This window comes from Notolepis coatsorum (genome assembly GCF_963971535.1).
Source record: "Notolepis coatsorum genome assembly, chromosome: 1".
NCBI classification, from domain to species: domain Eukaryota; kingdom Metazoa; phylum Chordata; class Actinopteri; order Aulopiformes; family Paralepididae; genus Notolepis; species Notolepis coatsorum.
The window spans coordinates 244,529,933-244,553,022 of NC_140165.1; the positions used below are offsets into that span (position 1 = coordinate 244,529,933).

The 23,090-nt window shown below is 46.6% G+C and overlaps 1 protein-coding gene across 1 annotated transcript in view; it reads left to right on the forward strand.

Moving 5' to 3' along the window:
* Nucleotides 1-23,090, forward strand: part of usp32 (ubiquitin specific peptidase 32) — a 245,303-nt gene that overhangs the window by 151,738 nt on the left and 70,475 nt on the right. The window contains exons 9-19 of the mRNA XM_084324370.1: nt 3,066-3,128; nt 3,545-3,628; nt 4,060-4,121; nt 4,377-4,479; nt 5,252-5,462; nt 5,916-6,094; nt 6,899-7,039; nt 10,102-10,267; nt 17,877-18,031; nt 20,234-20,315; nt 20,482-20,556. Coding sequence (XP_084180496.1) covers nt 3,066-3,128; nt 3,545-3,628; nt 4,060-4,121; nt 4,377-4,479; nt 5,252-5,462; nt 5,916-6,094; nt 6,899-7,039; nt 10,102-10,267; nt 17,877-18,031; nt 20,234-20,315; nt 20,482-20,556 — 1,321 coding nt within the window. The remainder of the gene's footprint in view (nt 1-3,065; nt 3,129-3,544; nt 3,629-4,059; nt 4,122-4,376; nt 4,480-5,251; nt 5,463-5,915; nt 6,095-6,898; nt 7,040-10,101; nt 10,268-17,876; nt 18,032-20,233; nt 20,316-20,481; nt 20,557-23,090) is intronic.

Genomic DNA, 23,090 nt, shown 5'->3' on the forward strand with positions numbered 1-23,090 from the left:
GTGACGTCAGTAGAGTCACTCCAAGCAGTGCTGGGAAGCACAGAATGGAGTGTACTCCGTGATAACACAGCCAATATTAACGAATACACCGAAACGGTGATTGACTATGTCTGTACTCAGGTAGAAGTAATAATCCCCACCACCAAAATTAATATCTACCCAAACCAAAAGCCCTGGGTAGACAAATCCGTCCGTGAGGCTCTGAAAGTGCGCACATCAGCATACAACACCGGGCTGGTGACAGGCAACATGGAAGAACACAAGATGGCAAGATACAACGTCAGGAGAGCAGTAATAGAGGCAAAACGGCGTTACAGGGATAAAGTTGAACTTCAGTTTGAACAGGCTGACTCTAGAGGCATGTGGCAGGGCCTCAGAACAATGACAGACTACAAAGGAACCCCCCTCAAACTGAACAGTGACATCTCCTTAGCAAATGATCTCAACTCCTTCTATGCGAGGTTTGAGGCTGTGAATAACAACACCAGCCTACAAACCACGGCAATGGGGGGGGGGGGGTCTGCTGATGGAGACTCAGTGTTCAGGGTAACCGAGCATGAGGTGAGACGGATCTTTAAAAAAGTGGATATCAGGAAGGCAGCAGGACCGGACGGCATCCCCGGCCGCGTCCTAAAAGTCTGTGCCGACCAACTGGCCCCGGTATTCACTGACATCTTCAACCTGTCCTTGGAACAGGCCGTCATCCCCACCTGTCTGAAGAAGTCCACCATCATCCCTGTACCCAAAAAATCTACGCCCGCTTGCCTCAACGACTACCGCCCTGTAGCCCTCACCTCCATAGCCATGAAGTGCTTTGAGAAGCTAGTGAAGGGCTACATCTGTTCCTCCCTCCCCATCAACCTGGACCCTCTGCAATTTGCATATCGCCCCAACAGGTCCACGGAGGACGCCATAGCCCATGTGCTGCACACAGCAGCATCACATCTGGACAAGAGGAAGGGGAACTATGTGAGAATGCTGTTCATCGACTACAGCTCAGCATTCAATACCATAGTCCCCTCCAAACTCATAGCCAAGCTCAGGGACCTGGGCTTGAACTATGACCTGTGCCAGTGGGTCCTGGACTTCCTGACGGGCAGACCCCAGGTGGTAAGAGCCGGCAACTGCACCTCCTCATCCATCACGCTCAACATAGGGGCCCCCCAGGGCTGTGTTCTGAGCCCCCTCCTCTACTCCCTGTACACACATGACTGCGTAGCACAGCGGAACAACAACACCATCATCAAATTTGCTGATGACACAGTAGTGGTGGGCCTGATCTCTGCCAACGACGAAAGGGCCTACCTGGAAGAGGTAGAGAACCTGTCACAGTGGTGTCAGGAGAACTGCCTCTCCCTGAACGTCAGCAAAACAAAAGAGATGATTGTGGACTTCAGGAGGTCGGGGGTCAAGGACTACAGCCCCCTCAGCATCGACGGGGCACCAGTTGAGAGAGTGAACAGTTTCAAGTACCTCGGAGCCCACATATCCGAGGACTTGACATGGACCACACACATTGACAGTGTTGTGAAGAAGGCACGACAACGCCTCTACTTCCTCAGGCGCCTAAGGAAGTTCCAAGTCAGTCAGAAGATCCTTAGGAACTTCTACTCATGTACAATAGAGAGCATCCTGACCGGCAACATCACCTCCTGGTTTGGGAATAGCACTGCACAAGACCGTAGCAGACTACAAAGAGTGACACGTTCAGCCGAACGCACAATTAGAGGGGGGCTTCCCACCCTCCAGAACATTTACAACAAGCGGTGCAAGGGGAAGGCTAAGAGAATTATTAAGGACTCGAGCCACCCGAACAACTGCCTCTTTGAACTGCTGCCGTCAGGCAAGCGATACCGGAGTCTTATGGCGAGCACAGAAAGACTCAGAAGGAGCTTCTATCCCCAGGCCATCAGGCTGCTAAACGAACAATAATCGCTAAACGAACAATAATCACTATGCAACAACCATCAAATGCACACAGCACACACACCCACACGCACACACACACTCACTCAAACAAACAACACACTGCAGCACCCACTCTCCACACTTTAGATCACACAAACACACTTACACTTTATATTTATTGATAAAGGATTTGCACTACAACTCGTACACCTACTGGGAATTGTACCTAAACTGCACCTCGTCCATTTATGCCTTGCACTATATAGTATTGTATATTAGTACACTGCACAGTATTGTATATTGTATGGTAACTACGTCTACGAACATTGTACATATGTCTAAACTGAACACTGTGACCACTTTTTTTCTTCTAATTTTTACTATGTTTTTATTTCATACTTATCTTGTCATGCACAGTCTCTGGAGCGCAACAGTAAGAAGCATTTTGTACAAAAGTATTCTGTACTTCTGTATGACAACTATTAAAGAAACTTGAAACTTGAAACTCTACAAATACATTTGATTTGATCAGCAGCTCCACCAGAGGTCCCGAAACATTGGCTGTTGACCCCAGAGGCTAAATCGTTAATAAAAACAAAGACCATAGCCGATGGGTTCCAAGATTGTCCCCGCTCAAACGTGATGGTCAATACAAATGGAAACCAGAACACCTACAGATTCTGCATTTATATGCAGATATCTATTTATAGAGTTATGGATGTATTGATGGCAATGTTTTCTGCCCCGACACTGATTCTGAGTACTAAACCTACATCCAGTCCTTTTACTAAATAATATAGGCTTGGTCCAGTAGTTTGGACAAAAAACTATTACATTAGAGAGATCCAACAAGCATATGTAATAGAGACATGGAGTTACTGTACTGTATGTCGCCAGCTTTGATATGTTACACTTGGCTCTAACTATTGGATCTTAGCAGTGGGTAGATTCTCAGATGGTGATAATGATTGAATGAATAACCATTTTTTTTGCCTGATCACGGCCAGATATACAACCATACCAATCTCAATCTCAATACATCCCTGTTGATTTACAGTTCCAGAATGTCCCTGTCCGACTGCAGATATATTGGTGTGTATATGTATCCGTGTGTGTTGGGTGGATCCACGTCTCACGTGCCCTCTGTTGTGTTGCAGGAGCTGCAGAGCAGCGCGGGGGACATCGTGGAGGGTATTCTGAAGACGCACGACACGACCAAGGTGTGAGACGCCACGCTCCTTTGGGCTACTGATTTATTTGACTGCTTGTTCACCTTTTGACTTGTGACCTTTCACCCCCTGCTGTTAATCACCATAACAATGGCTCAAAGAGCTGATTTACAGTCGCTGATGCTTATAGATCTGCATGGCCTGCCCACATGACTTAAAGGACATTTAATTAACAGACATGCCGTTATAGTTTAGATGCCCTTTCAGTCGACCGTAGACCTTTTCTAACTCGGCGACATAGACATTCTGAATGGACCCGGCACGTTTATGTCCTGGTTGGATGTTTGCTGATACAATGGCTGACAGGAAGTGACCCGGGGCCACAGCTGGTCCCCCGGGCAATGGGTTTGGTTGTGGGGTGTAAATCTCAGGATGCTGACCTTTGCCCTTGTCTGACCCTGGATCAGATGGGTCACCTGTGCCTGGAGGACTACCAGATCTGGAGCGTGAAGAGCGCTCTGGCCAACGAGTTCCTCAACCTGCTCTTCCAGGTCAGTTCATGTGTCATTTATTTGTTTATTAGTTGTAAGGGCGTAAGAAATAACCAGTGTATCGTGATTAGTTGATATTAATATGGAAATCCAACTGCAACAATCTGTCAGATTTATACTTTGAAATTGTGTTTATGTTGTAATTGTAATGCTGTCAAGGAATGCGTTGTTGTGAGGTTATAATTGTGCATATCTGATTCAGACCTGTCACATTTGTATACTTTTCATATATATATATATACTTTTCATATACATATACTCATATACTGCACTTTTAAAAAGTATTGAAATTAATCAAAACAAGGTAAACCATAGTCGAGATGTAAGCTTTTAAAACCTTTCCTAAATGGAATTGTGTTGTTGTTGTTGGGTTTAGTTGTTAACCTCTAATCGTTTCATCACCCTACCCATATCGTTCCTCTGCACCTCAGGTGTGCCACATCGTGCTGGGCCTCAGGCCTGCCACCCCTGAGGAGGAGGGACAAATAATCAGGTACACATCCGTCATCAATCCGTCACTCCTTCACATTGTTTTCATGCTTTGACATGAAACTAACGGCGTAAACAAGTCAAACTGTTGTTATCGTTGACCAACAAAACCACTTATTGTTGCCCTGCCGGCCTTGTTGTTGTACGCGGCCTGTAAGTAGCTTTGGATAAAAGCGTGGGCTGAATGTAAACATGACCGTGCCGCTCCGTGCCAAGTAATGTCTGCAGTGTTGACCTTTGACCTAACCCACATGTGCAGAGGCTGGCTGGAGAGGGAGAGCAGACACGGCCTGCAGCCGGGGCAGAACTGGTTCCTCATCTCCATGCTGTGGTGGCAGCAGTGGAAGGACTACGTTAAATATGTGAGTGTTATTAACCTGAGATCAATAGATCCCTAGATTCATAGATCAATAGATTCATAGATCGATAGGGGCGACCGTGGCTCAGGAGGTTGAGCGGTCGTCTGGTAATCGGAAGGTTCCCGGTTTGAATCCGACTCCTCCCGGGCAGAGTGTTGAAGTGTCCTTGAGCAAGACACTTAACCCCTAACTGCTCCTGATGAGCAGGTTGGCACCTTGCATGGTCGCCTCCGCCGTCGATGTGTGAATGAATGGGTGAGGCCACATAAGGTGTGCAGCGCTTTATAAATGCAGTCCATATTGTCCCATAGTGTCTGAATCATCACATGGGACATAGTCGCATGATTATTAGTCAGCGTTTCCCCCGCTGTGACATGGAGTGTTTTAGACCTCAATACCACTGGTTTTTCCCATTACATGCCCACTGACTCGTTTGGGAACAGCTACGTTGTTGAGCTGGTAAGATTTCATGAGCCCCTTGGAATAATTAATCAATTTGCCAATTCACCAAACCATACTGAATCAGTAACGATAGTCAACCAATAAATTAAAAAGTACCTTTTTATAAGCGTTGTATTCCACAGAAAGACAGGATATGACATGCCACATAGGAAACACTACACACTGTACTGGATAAATGACCAGACAAATCCATGGCTGCAGAACCAGCGGTTGTAGTGTATCTAGCTGTGCTTTAAGCGGCAGCGTACGCCCCCCCCCCCCCCCCCCCCCCCCCCCCCGTAGCAGAGGACAAACGTGTCGTTCCCTCGTCCAGGAGCACAAGGGCATCGTGGTGGAGCAGCCCTCCGTCCTGGGCTCCCTGCGGAGTCCCCAGGCCTGCACACTGGGGCCCGTCCCGCCGGCGGAGAGGGGGCTGGGCGTCATGGCAGGAGTGATGGGGGGACTGGGGGTCCTCGGCCCCATCAGCCCCTCCGAGGAGAGGTCCCCTGACGCCGTGTCCAGCGCCTCCGAGGCCACCGAGACCGGTGAGTCCAACAGGCGCACCATATTTTATCTGTTTATTACTCATGGATTTGCACGACATATCTACTTAATCTTTGCATTTTGTACTTTAGTTTTGTATAGTGTTTGATCTTTATTCTTTTTACTCTTTTTTTAACTGTATGAAGCACAATCTCAGGAGGCTCATACAGAACCAAGCATTTCACTGTAATGTACCTTATAATGTGACAAATAAAACTAAACTTGAAACTTGAAAACCTCCCTATTCAGAAAGACCTTTTTAAGGTATTATTATTTCGTGGTTATTATTGTGTATTTGAGTTTCAAGTTTGTTTCTTTAATAGTTGTCATACAGAAGTACAGAATACTTTTATACAAAATGCTTCTTACTGTTACGCTCCAGAGACTGTGCAAGACAAGATAAGTATGAAATAAACACATGTATGTATCTGTGTGACCTCCGCCCTCTCCTGCAGCCCCCAGCCCCCAGGCCGCCCCCTCGGCCACAGAGAGCTGCTTCGCCCGGCAGCACAACGTCTCCGACAACAACAATCAGTGTTTCTCGGGGCCCAACGGCCACCTGGCCTCCCAGCTGGCTGCACAGAAGCCCGGGGCCATCGACAACCAGACCCTGGTGAACACCGACCCCATGAAGGTAGGCCGAGCCGCTTGGATGTGTTGTTCTGCAATAGAACGCCAAAGGGAAGTGTGTGTGCGTGTGTGCGTGTGTGTGTGTGTGTACAGGCGTGTACCCCGTCACATTCAGATAACATTTTATTGCCTATATTTATGTATTTCTACTATTACCCTGCCCATACCTGTACCTCCCCTTTCCCATACTGCTATGAATCAAGGGAATCAATAAATCTTATTTTATCTTATCTTAGGCAGAATGTTGTTGTTTTAGCTCCTTCCCCTTTCCAGAACAACAGATCTTTTCATTTCAGTATCAACCATTTGATATATATTTTTACTACTATCGATTACTGTTGAGATATAATAAGAAATCTCAAATGCTGCTAGAAATCAGTTGCCACCTATTGATCCTTTAATGATAAAGACCTGCCAGCGAGAGTACAGCATTAGGGTACTGTCTATCTCAGTTATCTGTAATGTGAGAGTGTCGGGTGTCTGTGTGTGTGTCTCTGTGTCTGTGTGTGTGTCTGTGGCTGTGTGTGTGTCTCTGTGTCTCTGTGTGTGTGTGTCTCTGTCTGTGTATCTGTGTGTGTGTCTGTCTCTGTGTCTGTGTGTGTCTCTGTGTGTGTCTCTGTGTGTATGTGTGTGTGTGTGTGTGTCTCTGTGTGTGTGTGTCTGTCTGTGTCTCTGTGTGTGTGTCTGTGTCTCTGTGTGTGTGTGTCTGTGTCTCTGTGTGTCTGTGTCTCTGTCTGTGTGTGTGTGTCTGTTTTGTGACTGTAACGCGCCTCCTGCTGACCCCACCTGTCCTCTCCCACACCCCCAGGCCCCTACCTTGACTATGGAGGGTGGGCGGCTGAAGCGCACCTTACAGCTGCTGACGGGCAGGGACTTCGAGACGGTCCCAGAGCCTGTGTGGCGGGCACTCTACCACTGGTACGGCGCCAATCTCAGCCTGCCACGACCGGTAAGAGCCACGACCACAGACCACCTCCACACTTCCTCTGGTGGAGGCTATGCTAATTCACTCTATTGGCTACAAGCCATATTAATATTTTTAAAGATCAGTAACTATATACTATAATATATATTATTCAGTGTATTTAACACATTGGTTGCCAAACTCGCTTTTCAGCGTTATTGCCCGCCATGCGTTGACCGCCAACATCGCTGTACAGCGTTTTTGAGATCAATATTTAATTTTTTCGCCATGGCATTCATAATTCATCCACCCAACCCCCGATGCCCTAGCGGGACCCTAGATGGGACTGCAACAGCTCAATACCGCCGCCTGGTGGATGGTCGGGCGAGTTACACTCTCGCCAAAACCGAATGTTGTCATCTGTGCGTCAAGGAAATTCCTCCGGCAGTCACATCTCGCTACGGAACTCCTGACAGACACTATAGTTAGTACATATTGATCGCTTTCTAAACTTAATAATCGATATGATTTCGGCGTTTATTGCGCCATACAAACCGGAAATGGATCTAGGCGATCGCCAACGAATAATTGGGATCTTTCTCCTCCAGTATCATTGGCGCACGGTAAGAGGACACTAACGTTATTTTCAACCCGATTGTGCATTTCCTTGTTTGCAAACCATCTGATCAATATATCCACCCATACTACATAAAGCCGTTACTGATGATCAAGGAATTATAAACTACCTCCTTTCCTCCCCTACATTTGAATTTTTTAATATAGCGTGTATGGGAAAGAAACGCCAATCGATAATCTATCATATGCGTTTGGGCCTATAACTAGCGTTTTTGGAATTACAGCAGAAAAGATTAAAAACATACTTATATTCTCGAAGGTTAACACAACAATGTATGAATGAAAAAGTATAACGTTCCCACATCCTGAACGATAGATAATCGATGTTGAATCGGCCATAGTAATGCAGATATAGCAATACAATTTAAAAAGTTATAGCCCTGCAAAGAAGGTAAACATCTCCATAGGCTTTTAACGGTGGCAGAGAGGGGTATGAGATGGGCACAACCCCCGGCGGTCAATGTGTTAACAATCCTGTTTATTATTATGTATAAATCCGCCAAATGAAAGTGTTTATTTATTTTATCTTTTTGTTATATGCCGCTGTAAAATTGTTTTTGAACAAAAAGAAAAATACGATTGCTTGTGTGCATCATTATGGAATGTAACTAAAGTAATGTGCAATAAAAATACTTATAAAAAAAAGTATAGCTTAGGGACATAGAAGAAAAACTGCACATTGTATAGGAATGTACATAGGATCCAGTGCCTTTAAGCAATTTTTTAACATGTCTATTTACCATGTCTATTCTAGTTATCTTTTTATTATTATTACTATTACTATTGTTTTATTGCACAATCATAGAGGGCATGGCCAACCGCATTTCACTGTATGCCCTGGTATGTATGTGATTAATAAACTCTTGAATCTTGAAACTGTATATATAGTTATATATAATGTGCTGCTACATGATTACCATGTGATCTATTTAGTTTATTATCAGTGATTCATTTGTTCACCCTGTGGTGGAACCAAACTCATCAATTATGTCGTAGACGGATCTTCATGATCAATACAGGTTTAATAGTGAAAACACATATACAAGGTACATGTAGGTTGAATGAGCTTGGGCTAAGAGGAGGCTCTCATCCTGGCCAGCTGGGAGACACTGAGGGAGAGAAGGAGACACTGAGGGGGAGAAGGAGACACTGAGGGAGAGAAGGAGACACTGAGGGAGAGAAGGGGACACTGAGGGAGAGAAGGAGACACTGAGGGAGAGAAGGAGACACTGAGGGAGAGAAGGAGACACTGAGGGAGAGAAGGAGACACTGAGGGAGAGAAGGAGACACTGAGGGAGAGAAGGAGAGAAGGAGACACTGAGGGAGAGAAGGAGACACTGAGGGAGAGAAGGAGACACTGAGGGAGAGAAGGAGACACTGAGGGAGAGAATGAGAGACTGAGGGAGAGAAGGGGACACTGAGGGAGAGAAGGGGACACTGAGGGAGAGAAGGAGACACTGAGGGAGAGAAGGAGACACTGAGGGAGAGAATGAGACACTGAGGGAGAGAAGGGGACACTGAGGGAGAGAAGGAGACACTGAGGGAGAGAAGGAGACACTGAGGGAGAGAAGGAGACACTGAGGGAGAGAAGGAGACACTGAGGGAGAGAAGGGGACACTGAGGGAGAGAATGAGACACTGAGGGAGAGAAGGAGACACTGAGGGAGAGAAGGAGACACTGAGGGAGAGAATGAGACACTGAGGGAGAGAAGGAGACACTGAGGGAGAGAAGGAGACACTGAGCTTGAGAGTAGAGAGGGGTGGGGGCTGTAGCCCCTTGGCTCTCACCTAGGTGTGACATTTAAGATAATGTCTGGGGCGACCAGAGGATTCCTCCACAACTCAAACCAGGAAACGTGTTCAGGCCACCATTTATCATTAATTAGTTAAACAGAACTCTGCAACATTCTCAACACGTTTGCTCATTTGTCAAAGTGACAACATCTTCACTGCTATAGCTCCAGTACCCTGCTCACCGGTCATTACATCTCCTTCCTCTCTCCCCCTTCCCTCCTCTTTCTCTCCTCCTTCTCTCCTCTCTCCCTCCCTTCTTCCTTCCTTCTCTCCTCTGTCCCTCCTCCTTCTCTCCTCCTTCTCTCCTCCTTCCCTCTTCCTTCTCTCCTCCTTCTCTCCTCTGCCCCTCCTTCTCTCCTCTGTCCCTCCTTATCTCCTCCTTCTCCTTCTCTCCTCTGTCCCTCCTTATCTCCTCCTTCTCCTTCTCTCCTCTGTCCCTCCCCCTTCCCTTCTTCCTTCTCTCCTCTGTCCCTCCTCCTTATCTTCTCCTCTTCTCCTTCCCGCCTCCTTATCTTCTCCTTCCCTCCTCCTTCTCTCCTCCTTCCCTCCTTTCCTCCTCCGCTCCTCCTCCTTCCCTCCTCTTTCTCTCCTCCTCCGCTCCTCCACCTCCCCTCCTTCCCACCTCCCCTCCTTCCCTCCTCCACTCCTCCACTCCTCCGCTCCCCGTCTCCCCTCCAGGTGATCCAGCAGAGTAAGACGGGCCGGTCTGAGCTGGAGCTCTTCCCCCGTTACCTGCTCTTCCTGCGGCAGCAGCCCGCCACTCGCTCCCCCCAGTCCAACATCTGGGTCAATATGGGTATGACCAGCCTGCGAATGTTCCCACCGCACTTAGCGCCACCACGAGGTAACGTAAGCTTGCAGCAAGACAGGATCAAGCCCCAGCCGCCGAGACAGCCGCTTCACTGAATCACTCAACCCCCCCCCCCCCTGATCAACCTTAAAGTCCCTCAGATTTGTCCGACACTATTTTCTATCTCCACAGACCTTGATCATTCATTCAAACCTTGGTTTATTCTCGAAAAGGACAATTGAGGTCACCCTCATTTGTTCGACAAGTTAATAATAAACATTGATATACTCAAAGAATCAAGGAAAGACCTAATACAATATAAAGAAAGTGAAAATAATAATGGGGAAAAAAGACTAAAAACTATTGCAAACTGTTGCAGGCAGATCAGATTAAATTTCATGTCCCATAGGAGATGCCAGATGTCTTAAAGAAACGTAAACACATCGGAAACATAGTGTGTTGAGTATTTTCAATGCTAATATTGAAAATCCTGAATATGGAACAGTTTAGACTGAGCATTGTATTTTCTGCATATAGAATTTTATTTGTTGCATCATCCATATATTAAAAGTTACTGTGTAAATATTTAGGTTGATACTCGTTGCAGCAATTTGGCAGCAGAGTGTTTACTTTCGAACCATCTGGAAACTTTCTTTGATAATAATTGATACAAAAAAACGGAATTGGAATTGGCCCTGATGTTCCTCCACTGAATCTGTTATTGCGTATCATTCGCACAGTCTAGAATATGAAAATTAATGACCAAGCAGAAAAGCATGCAGCAGCTCTAGTGTAATGCGATTGGGGACGCGCACCTAGCCACTTTGTGGCATCAGCACCAGCAGTAGAGTGCTGGTCCAATCCAAGGCAGCACCAGCAGTAGAGTGCTGATCCAATCCAAGGCAGCACCCAGCAGTAGAGTGCTGATCCAATCCAAGGCAGCACCCAGCAGTAGAGTGCTGATCCAATCCAAGGCCAGCTATCATGTTTCAGGCCACAGGATGAGTCCATCATAAGCTTAATAACAGCACCTCATGCATGATGCTGGGGATGAGTCCATCATAAGCTTAATAACAGCACCTCATGCATGATGCTGGGGATGAGTCCATCATAAGATGTAATAACAGCACCTCATGCATGATGCTGGGGATGAGTCCATCATAAGATGTAATAACAGCACCTCATGCATGATGCTGGGGATGAGTCCACCATAAGATGTAATAACAGCACCTCATGCATGATGCTGGGGATGAGTCCATCATAAGATGTGATAACAGCACCTCATGCATGATGCTGGGGATGAGTCCATCATAAGATGTGATAACAGCACCTCATGCATGATGCTGGGGATGAGTCCATCATAAGCTTGATAACAGCAGCACCTCATGTATAACACTGGGGATGAGTCCAGTACCAGGCCGAGCATATAATGTGGAACTGAGATGAATGCTTGATGCACTGGAGGTCGACGCTTACGGCCCAAACGCACTGAAAGACATCATCGATGCGCTTCATTTGATGCTTCTATGGAAACACTGCAGGCATCACAAGAAGAACAAATATGGACACTTCTTTTCTCCCATTTTCTACCCAATTTAGTTAAACAAATTCCCTGTGTGTATCACAGTCCTGGTCGATGTGCTATCCTCTTGTCGGTCTGGCGAGGGTGTAGACTACCACATGTCTCCTCTGTCGGTCTGTTGAGGGTGTAGACTACCACATGTCTCCTCTGTCGATCTGGCGAGGGTGTAGACTACCACATGTCTCCTCTGTCGGTCTGTTGAGGGTGTAGACTACCACATGTCTCCTCTGTCGATCTGGGGAGGGTGTGTAGACTACCACATGTCTCCTCTGTCAGTCTGGGGAGGGTGTGTAGACTACCACATGTCTCCTCTGTCGATCTGGGGAGGGTGTAGACTACCACATGTCTCCTCTGTCGGTCTGGGGAGGGTGTGTAGACTACCACATGTCTCCTCTGTCGATCTGGCGAGGGTGTAGACTACCACATGTCTCCTCTGTCGGTCTGGGGAGGGTGTAGACTACCACATGTCTCCTCTGTCGGTCTGGGGAGGGTGTAAACTACCACATGTCTCCTCTGTCGATCTGGGGAGGGTGTAGACTACCACATGTCTCCTCTGTCGGTCTGGGGAGGGTGTAGACTACCACATGTCTCCTCTGTCGGTCTGGGGAGGGTGTAGACTACCACATGTCTCCTCTGTCGGTCTGGGGAGGGTGTAGACTACCACATGTCTCCTCTGTCGGTCTGGGGAGGGTGTGTAGACTACCACATGCCTCCTCTGTCAGTCTGGGGAGGGTGTGTAGACTACCACATGTCTCCTCTGTCGGTCTGGGGAGGGTGTAGACTACCACATGTCTCCTCTGTCGGTCTGGGGAGGGTGTGTAGACTACCACATGTCTCCTCTGTCAGTCTGGGGAGGGTGTGTAGACTACCACATGTCTCCTCTGTCAGTCTGGGGAGGGTGTGTAGACTACCACATGTCTCCTCTGTCGGTCTGGGGAGGGTGTAGACTACCACATGTCTCCTCTGTCGGTCTGGGGAGGGTGTGTAGACTACCACATGTCTCCTCTGTCGGTCTGGGGAGGGTGTGTAGACTACCACATGTCTCCTCTGTCGGTCTGGGGAGGGTGTGTAGACTACCACATGTCTCCTCTGTCGGTCTGGGGAGGGTGTGTAGACTACCACATGTCTCCTCTGTCAGTCTGGGGAGGGTGTGTAGACTACCACATGTCTCCTCTGTCGGTCTGGGGAGGGTGTGTAGACTACCACATGTCTCCTCTGTCAGTCTGGGGAGGGTGTAGACTACCACATGTCTCCTCTGTCGGTCTGGGGAGGGTGTGTAGACTACCACATGTCTCCTCTGTCGGTCTGGGGAGGGTGTGTAGACTACCACATGCCTCCTCTGTCAGTCTGGGGAGGGTGTAGACTACCACATGTCTCCTCTGTCGGTCTGGGGAGGGTGTAGACTACCACATGCCTCCTCTGTCGGTCTGGGGAGGGTGTAAACTACCACATGTCTCCTCTGTCGGTCTGGGGAGGGTGTAGACTACCACATGTCTCCTCTGTCAGTCTGGGGAGGGTGTAGACTACCACATGCCTCCTCTGTCAGTCTGGGGAGGGTGTGTAGACTACCACATGTCTCCTCTGTCGGTCTGGGGAGGGTGTAGACTACCACATGTCTCCTCTGTCGGTCTGGGGAGGGTGTAGACTACCACATGTCTCCTCTGTCGGTCTGGGGAGGGTGTGTAGACTACCACATGTCTCCTCTGTCGGTCTGGGGAGGGTGTAGACTACCACATGTCTCCTCTGTCGGTCTGGGGAGGGTGTAAACTACCACATGTCTCCTCTGTCGGTCTGGGGAGGGTGTAGACTACCACATGTCTCCTCTGTCGGTCTGGGGAGGGTGTGTAGACTACCACATGTCTCCTCTGTCGGTCTGGGGAGGGTGTAGACTACCACATGCCTCCTCTGTCGGTCTGGGGAGGGTGTAAACTACCACATGTCTCCTCTGTCGGTCTGGGGAGGGTGTAGACTACCACATGCCTCCTCTGTCAGTCTGGAGAGGGTGTGTAGAGTAGACTACGACCTGCCTGTGTAGCACTCAACCTCGGCACTGACGAACAACACCACTTACCCTTAGCCACCAGAGTATGTACCCCTCCTGCTCACTCGTTGTACACAACTTGTAAGTGTCTTTGGATAAAAGCGTTCAGCTAAATGACTAAATGTAAATGAAAGGCAGTGTATAAACACCACTGTGAGTTCTCTGAAGTAAACATTGGGTCATGTGGACAGAAAACAAGATAACTGAAACCTGATTAACTTTACTGGATAACAGTGAAACCGGAGGACATGGCTTCTGCAAATGTAGCTACTGCCAGCAGTACGGTCTGTCTGATTTATTATGTCTCTTTATTCTTAACACTTTCAATGCCGGAGCTCGGTGCACGGTTTAGTGCTTCCGTGCCGCCACCCACTTCAATGATAGAGCTCTCATATTTGCAAACGCATAAACTGTCTTAAATTATGGCTAATTATTATGTGTCTAATCTGGCCGTCGCTTATCAATGACTTGTTTGCAGTCAACATTGTCGAAACGGGTTGTTTTTTAATCTGTTTATTTCCGTTTTATACCATTTTGAAAAACGCTCGTTTTTTTTAAGTTTCAGGAAAATATAAAGATTCTGTGATAATCGCCCTTTACTGGAATATTCTGGAATACACAAAAAACGTTGTCATTTTGATCTGATTATCCTAAGACTGGTCAAATAGATTCCTTACCTCAGATCAGATGTTCTCCAAAAAGATTATTCCAATTCCTGATCGCCATTCCAAATATCGATCGCGTTTATTGATCCAATGCTGGGTACTGGAAATATGTATTCCACGCTGTTTTGGGGCTCGGCAATGAATCTGATCCTCTCTGGTGGCTTGCCCGAGAAGTAAAATGAGGAAGCTGGATCCCCTCCCCATGCGTTTCGTTTCAATCCATTCCAAAGGGTTGCAGTACCACAGGGAGACGATAGGGGGCGGTATTTTCCCAATGGAGCTCAGAGAGAGTTTGCAGCACTAACGTGAGACTAGATTGATGAAATATGAATTCAAATCGCTAATACAAAAAAAGCGAGATCTCTCGTCGTTGGCAATGAACGGTCGGCATGAACAAACGGCATATCTCGTCGTTGGCATTGAAAGTGTTAAGGGCTACTGGTGATGCGTTTGGTAGCCTGTAGTCTAGCTGCATAGGTCTATATCCCCCAGGCTACGTATTGATGCTGGGAGAGTAGGGATGCACCCATCTGTGAACATTTTGGCCGATACCGATAACTCATATTAACACTTCTGTTATGACCGATAACCGATATTACAGATGTCGATGCGATCTGTATAAATAAATACAATTCCTATGATAATCAAATGTCGTACATACTATTTTTGTACATACTGAAACAACAGCTAGACAGAGAAATAATAATAAGTTGTTCACATTGGAAAAGATTACAGATACCGGCCGATACCGACCTGGTCACCGATACATCATCGCTATGGGAGAGAAGCCACTGCTTCTTACGTGAGCACAATCAGTGAGATGTTATCAGCCAAATTAATTACCGAACATAGGCTTCATAACAAGAGCTTCAAATGATGAGTTTGAAACCTTTCAGCTTGACAACATACATGACAGTTCGGATCATGTTGTGATTGGAATTTGGGGGGAGAATCCAGTTTTTTAAGTTGGGTCACTTGCAAATTTGCCGTTTTATGCCCTAATTCTGAGTGAGTGAACATTAAAATCTCCATTGACTATGTAACACAACGTGACAATAGTCCATTGTCTCTTGACATTCCAGCCTACATGGCAAAAGGATAAAGAACTATAGAGGCGTCTTCAACGCCTGGTCTAATAGGCCTGCTTGCGGCTATTCGAGAAATGTTCTTTAACCAGTTGGGTAGGGCAGTCGTTACATGCTTGGGGATAACTGAACAAAACGTCCATCCAAATAAACAGTCTTTGCCTCCAAACGTCAGTGGTGACTGCAGCATCAGTCTCGTTTCATTAGCAGAAGGGTCGTGTGCACAGACAGTAATCTCCTCAGACAGCCTTTCACAGACAGTCATCTCCTCAAACAGCCTGGATTCGGTCGCTGGGTCCTCATTTGACGCTCCAAAACCTAAACAAGTTGGGAGTAGTAGACCTCAAACCGCACTCTGCCATTTAAAACAGGCGTACTTCAAAACACCCACGTCAGACTCTCATCAGTGTGTTTGGGCCTTTTACGCTTTACGCGAAAGTGTCAGCCATAGTCTTTGATAGTGAAAGAATTAAAATCGAGAGGATAATAGACGTTGGGGCTTATCATGAATCACAAGGCTGTGTTGACAGTAAAACGTGTTTCGATTTTTTATAACCCCAATAATTCCGTTCAAATTGGTTTATTTCGACTTTCACCCTGAAATCAATAATCAGTTAATCAATGTATTATTCTTTCTTTTTATTAATTGGTTTTTTTAACCGGACTAATATTGATAGGTTTGTGTATAATGATTAAATCCAATCTGAATCCACTAAATACACTAATGACCTGATTGATCAATCAAGTCTCTGTTGATTCACATAATGCCCCTTTCTTGCTGCTTCCTTACACCTAATCCTCAACCGGCATCGCGGTGTTGTTGATATTAATGTACACAATGACTCTTCATCTCTGTTATATACGTGTGCATGTGCATGCAAAGTTGTTCATGTGTGTGCCTGTTTGTTTGTTCGACATACCAATAATGCAAACATATCCGTTTCTACGCATAATAAGCACTCGATTGGAATGCGTACAATGCATTACATACAAGAAGTGTGACGATTACCCAAATAAAACACACGATAATCCATCGCCCAGTATGGACGGTATGCGTAAGTACCTATTGAGCTGGATGTGCTGCTTTGTGAGCGGCACCAGCTGTAGAGTAGTGGTATGATACACTGTAATCCCAATCATGTGCTACCTCTGCACTATGGCACACAGCACAATGACCTCACACGGCCTTCTCCAACCACCCAGAAACGGTCTGCTAAGCTCCCCACTCATTGTGTCAGAGCGCAGGGCCACTGTGATGTATTCACCTTGCACGCCCCGCGGCCATGCCCACTTCTGACGCCGCTGTCTGTTATTTCCAGTAGCTGGACTTTTAATGCATCTATGAGCACAAAAGTGTTTAGCTATAAAGCTCATTATCCTTATAGATGTGTATGTAAAGGAACAGACGTTTTTCATAAAAAATTAACAGACTTCTTTCTCTCTGTATTGGTCTCGAGCATCAACGTTAAGAGATCACAATAAAACAGGAGAAGATGGAACACCAAACGTAAAAGATGAATCAGGACTTCAAAGGCTAATGTGTCCCTCTCTAGATACAATCATAGGGGGTTGGAAGGAAACATCTGCAAGATGGCAGCATATTTGGAATACAGATAGTTGGGATATGACAGAAATGTCAACACATAGGAAGGGTTTTTGCATTCATGAATGCACACTAACTACTTTACACGGGTAGCAGGTTTAAGTACATACTGTTCTGATGGAGTGAGTGCGTGCATGCGTGTGTATGTACATATGACACATATGCCTGTCGGTGCCTCTGTTTGTTTATGTTAGTAAAATTGTTAATTAACTGATGCTTTAGTCCACTCAGTCATCAGAAGCTGTACACTCCTTTCCTCTCCTCTCCCTTGCCCTTTCCTTTCCTCTCCTTGCCTCTCCCTTCTCCTCTCCCCTCCTCTCTCTTCTCCTCTCCCTTGCCCTCTCCTCTCCCCTTCTCTCCTCCTCTTCTCTCCTCTTCCCTCCTCTCCTCTCTTCTCCCTTCCCCACTCCCTCTCCTCTCCCCTCTTTCCTCTCCTCTCCCTCCCTTCCCCTCTCCTCTCATCTCCTGGCCTCCTCCCCTCTACCCTCCTCTCTTCTCCCCTCCCCCTCCATCTCCTCTCCCTTCCTCCCCCCCTCTCTTCCTCTCCCGTCCTCTCCTCCTCTCCCCTCCTATCCTCCTCTCTTCTCCCTTCCCCCCTCCCCTCCTCTCCCCTCCTATCCTCTCCTCTCTTCTCCCTTCCCCCCTCCCCTCCTCTCCTCTCCTCTCTTCTCCTCTCCTCCCCAGCAGGTAATGTCCCCTCTCCTAATGCTCCTCTGAAGCGAGTGCTGGCCTACACTGGCTGTTTCAGCCGCATGGCCACCATCAAGGACATCCACCTGTACCTGTCTCAGAGGCTGCGAATCAAGGAGGAGGACATGAGGCTCTGGCTGTATAACAGTGAGGTGGGCAGAACCTTCATACAACCTTCTTACACCAACCAATGACATACAACCTTCCTACAGCGTCCATACAACCTTCTTACACCGACCATACAACCTTCCTACAGCGTCCATACAACCTTCCTACACCGACTATACAACCTTCCTACAGCGTCCATACAACCTTCCTACAGCGTCCATACAACCTTCTTACACCGACCATACAACCTTCCTACACCGACCATACAACCTTCTTACACCGACCATACAACCTTCTTACACCGACCATACAACCTTCTTACACCGACCATACAACCTTCCTACACCGACCATACAACCTTCCTACAGCGTCCATACAACCTTCCTACACCGACCATACAACCTTCCTACAGCGTCCATACAACCTTCCTACAGCGTCCATACAACCTTCTTACACCGACCATACAACCTTCTTACACCGACCATACAACCTTCCTACAGCGTCCATACAACCTTCCTACACCGACCATACAACCTTCTTACAGCGTCCATACAACCTTCCTACAGCGTCCATACAACCTTCTTACAGCGTCCATACAACCTTCCTACAGCGTCCATACAACCTTCCTACAGCGTCCATACAACCTTCTTACAGCGTCCATACAACCTTCTTACAGCGTCCATACAACCTTCCTACACCGACCATACAACCTTCCTACAGCGTCCATACAACCTTCTTACAGCGTCCATACAACCTTCTTACAGCGTCCATACAACCTTCCTACAGCGTCCATACAACCTTCTTACACCGACCATACAACCTTCCTACACCGACCATACAACCTTCTTACAGCGTCCATACAACCTTCTTACACCGACCATACAACCTTCCTACACCGACCATACAACCTTCCTACACCGACCATACAACCTTCTTACAGCGTCCATACAACCTTCCTACACCGACCATACAACCTTCCTACAGCGTCCATACAACCTTCTTACACCGACCATACAACCTTCTTACACCGTCCATACAACCTTCTTACACCGACCATACAACCTTCTTACAGCGTCCATACAACCTTCCTACACCGACCATACAACCTTCCTACAGCGTCCATACAACCTTCTTACACCGACCATACAACCTTCTTACACCGTCCATACAACCTTCTTACACCGACCATACAACCTTCTTACACCGACCATACAACCTTCTTACACCGTCCATACAACCTTCCTACACCGACCATACAACCTTCTTACAGCGTCCATACAACCTTCCTACAGCGTCCATACAACCTTCTTACAGCGTCCATACAACCTTCTTACACCGACCATACAACCTTCCTACAGCGTCCATACAACCTTCTTACACCGACCATACAACCTTCCTACAGCGTCCATACAACCTTCTTACAGCGTCCATACAACCTTCTTACAGCGTCCATACAACCTTCTTACAGCGTCCATACAACCTTCCTACAGCGTCCATACAACCTTCTTACAGCGTCCATACAACCTTCTTACAGCGTCCATACAACCTTCTTACAGCGTCCATACAACCTTCTTACAGCGTCCATACAACCTTCCTACAGCGTCCATACAACCTTCTTACACCGACCATACAACCTTCTTACAGCGTCCATACAACCTTCCTACAGCGTCCATACAACCTTCTTACAGCGTCCATACAACCTTCTTACAGCGTCCATACAACCTTCTTACAGCGTCCATACAACCTTCCTACAGCGTCCATACAACCTTCTTACAGCGTCCATACAACCTTCTTACAGCGTCCATACAACCTTCCTACAGCGTCCATACAACCTTCTTACAGCGTCCATACAACCTTCTTACAGCGTCCATACAACCTTCTTACAGCGTCCATACAACCTTCTTACAGCGTCCATACAACCTTCTTACAGCGTCCATACAACCTTCCTACAGCGTCCATACAACCTTCTTACACCGACCATACAACCTTCCTACAGCGTCCATACAACCTTCTTACACCGACCATACAACCTTCTTACACCGACCATACAACCTTCCTACAGCGTCCATACAACCTTCCTACAGCGTCCATACAACCTTCCTACAGCTTCCACACAACCTTCTTATCTGAACATCAAGTATTTATGTAGTAAAACATCAATATAGTTACTTGTATGCATCATAGCATTTAGACCCAAAACGTGCCCATATAATAACCCAGCGTTCCTTCCAACATGTGCTCTTCAGAACTACCTCACCCTCCTGGATGACGAGGATCACACACTGGAAAGCCTGAAGATCCAGGACGACCAGCACTTAGTCATAGAAGGTACGTCTTGAATACGTCTCTCTTTTGTCCCGGATTAATTAAAACTCTTATCTGACGGAAGCGGCTCTGAGTCAGATGAATCCCGTCTTATTGTGATCGAATGTGCACATAAAAGCGAGAGACAAAGTTACCTAACTGAGAACATTTCTTTGATTTCCTTCCCCAGTCAGGAACAAAGACATGAGCTGGCCAGAGGAGATGTCCTTCATCGCCAACAGCAGTAAGATGGACCGACACAAAGGTAAGCTGGACCCGTTAGACCAAGAACCCAGAGGAGAATCTCAAAACGTCTTTCGTCCGCCCTTCCTTTCCCCTGTTGATGACAAGTGTGTTCAGAGGTCCTGGCTAAAGTCTACTTTATACTCGAACGTCAAAGTGGCGCTGTTAGCACTGAAAGCCACGGTGAGGTCTGCGCGCAGCTGAACAGACATGTAACTGGCATGTAGTGCGATGGTTGGAGAAAAGAGCCACTGTGAAGACCCTGTATGAATCCACCGTCTCCCATTCAGTATCAGTTGGGAAGAGTAGCTGCCAACAGGTAGAGTAGAGTAGAGTAGCATCAGATGAGTGTCCTGGTATTCTTTTGTTTTCAAGCTTTGGGAAAGAGTTGCTCAATAATGACCAAAAGAAAGGAATACCAGTATGTGATTGTGCATTATTATTATTATGATGATTATTATTATTATCATTATTATTATTGTCATTATTAACACTTTCGTGGCCACTGGGATCCGTCTAATCTCACTCTATAAGGCCAGTTTATCATAACAACCTTTCATTGTGCGTGAGGCTGTTTGTAGAGCTAAATCTATACTTTATATTATTGCCATCTGTCCATTGTCATTGTCAATTGACACTATAAACCGTCCCTTCAATATGCCTTAAAGTAGGGCTGCAACGATTAGTCGACATAATCGACGACGTCGATCATAAAAACGCGCCGACGCCGAATTTTTGCGTCGATGCGTCGTATTACATTTATTTTTTATTTTTTGCACTACCTATCTTTGTGAAAGTGGCTTCTCAGCTCTGGTCCAGCTGAAGACAAAGCAGAGGAACAGATTGGACATTGAGCATGACCTCAGAGTTGCTTTGTCTACCATCACCCCAGACTTTGAGACTCTTGTCAGGAGCAAACAACATCCCCAGTTATCCCATTAGTTCCCTGGGATGTTAAGCTAAGAAGTCTGCTAAGAAGGATATATTGTTTATTATTATTATTATTATTATTATTATTATTATTATTATTATTATTATTATTATTATTATTATATTATTATTATTATTATTATTATTATTATTATTATTATTATTATTATTATTATTTTATTTCATTGTGTTTTTAGCCCTAGTTGCACTTTTGTTGCAACCCCAGTTATCCCATTAGTTCCCCCAAACTTACTGTCGGTCTGTTATGTTAAGCTAAGAAAAAAATAATCGACAGATTAGTCGACTACCAAAATAATCGTTAGTTGCAGCCCTACTTTTTTTATTTATTTTTTAATCTTTCCCCCCCCTCCTTTTTCCGATTTTTCTCCCATCCCACTGTTAGTCGTTATGCCAATTCCCAACCCCCTTCCTGGTTGTTGCGCACACCCCCCCTACTCTTGGTCCGGGAGGCCGGAGACTGTCACATGCTTTCCTCCGACACATGTGCAGCCAGCCGGCAGCCAGCCTGGCAGCACGGACTCTCACTGGGAGAGTGTAACGTGTGGAAGGTCACACTACCTCCCTCCAGATCCCTCCCTCGCTGTGCAGGCGCCCCGACCGAACTGTAGGAGTCGCTGTTTACAACGACCAGGACCCACCCTCCAGATCCCTCCCTCGCTGTGCAGGCGCCCCGACCGAACTGTAGGAGTCGCTGTTTACAACGACCAGGACCCACCCACCAGCTTTCCCACCCCTAACACTGCCAATTGTGTTAGTATGAGCGACCAGCCAAGCTGGTAGCAACGCCGAGAGCTGGGCTCGAACCCAGCGTCTCCTGCTATGGTGGCGAGTGCCTTGCCCACTACACCACCTAGCACCTGCAGCCCTACCTTAAAGAAATAATTTTTTCATCAATACGTTCCCATTTTATAGCATCGTGAATATGAACTATATACCGCAATGTTCTGGGGTATTTCCTGGAAGGTGAGATACAGGACGCTAAGCTAATAACGTTAAATCGAATGGCGTTTCGGCTATACACAAGCTAGAGCTAAAACTCAAAATGCATATTATCGTTATCATGGTCCACCATGAATGCATGAAAGGGGGGGGGAGACGTCGTTTCTGATTATTGATTACTAATAACGGCATTAGCCTCATTCGCTGATTGGCTGGTCGGCTATCAAAGCAAGGCCCGATCGGGCTGTAATTTACGTGAAAAGGCTCTTACCGTGGGCCGGTTGGATCCCAAACAGGATTTCCCAGTTATCGATTGCCATCTGGTAGATCGATATGTCCATTGGCTGATGCTATATTCCTTTACTGCATACTGAATTCAGCGTCCCAAAAAGTATTCCATGCAATCTGATGAAGCCATAGCTTTAGGCTAACAGAAAAACTAGCCTTGAATGAAAAAAAAAATAACATCCGGTCTGAAAACAAGGAGTACTCCATTCTCGAGACGGCGCCACTACCAGGATCTGGCCGGTAATGCACTTTTCCGAATCCCAAGAGTAGGGTATATCTGCAGTGCCGCTCCGTAACATTGAGTAGGTTATTAAAATGGAATAAAAGCTAAAACGAGTTGGCCCTTTAAGCATGGCGCCCAAACACGTATAATACGTG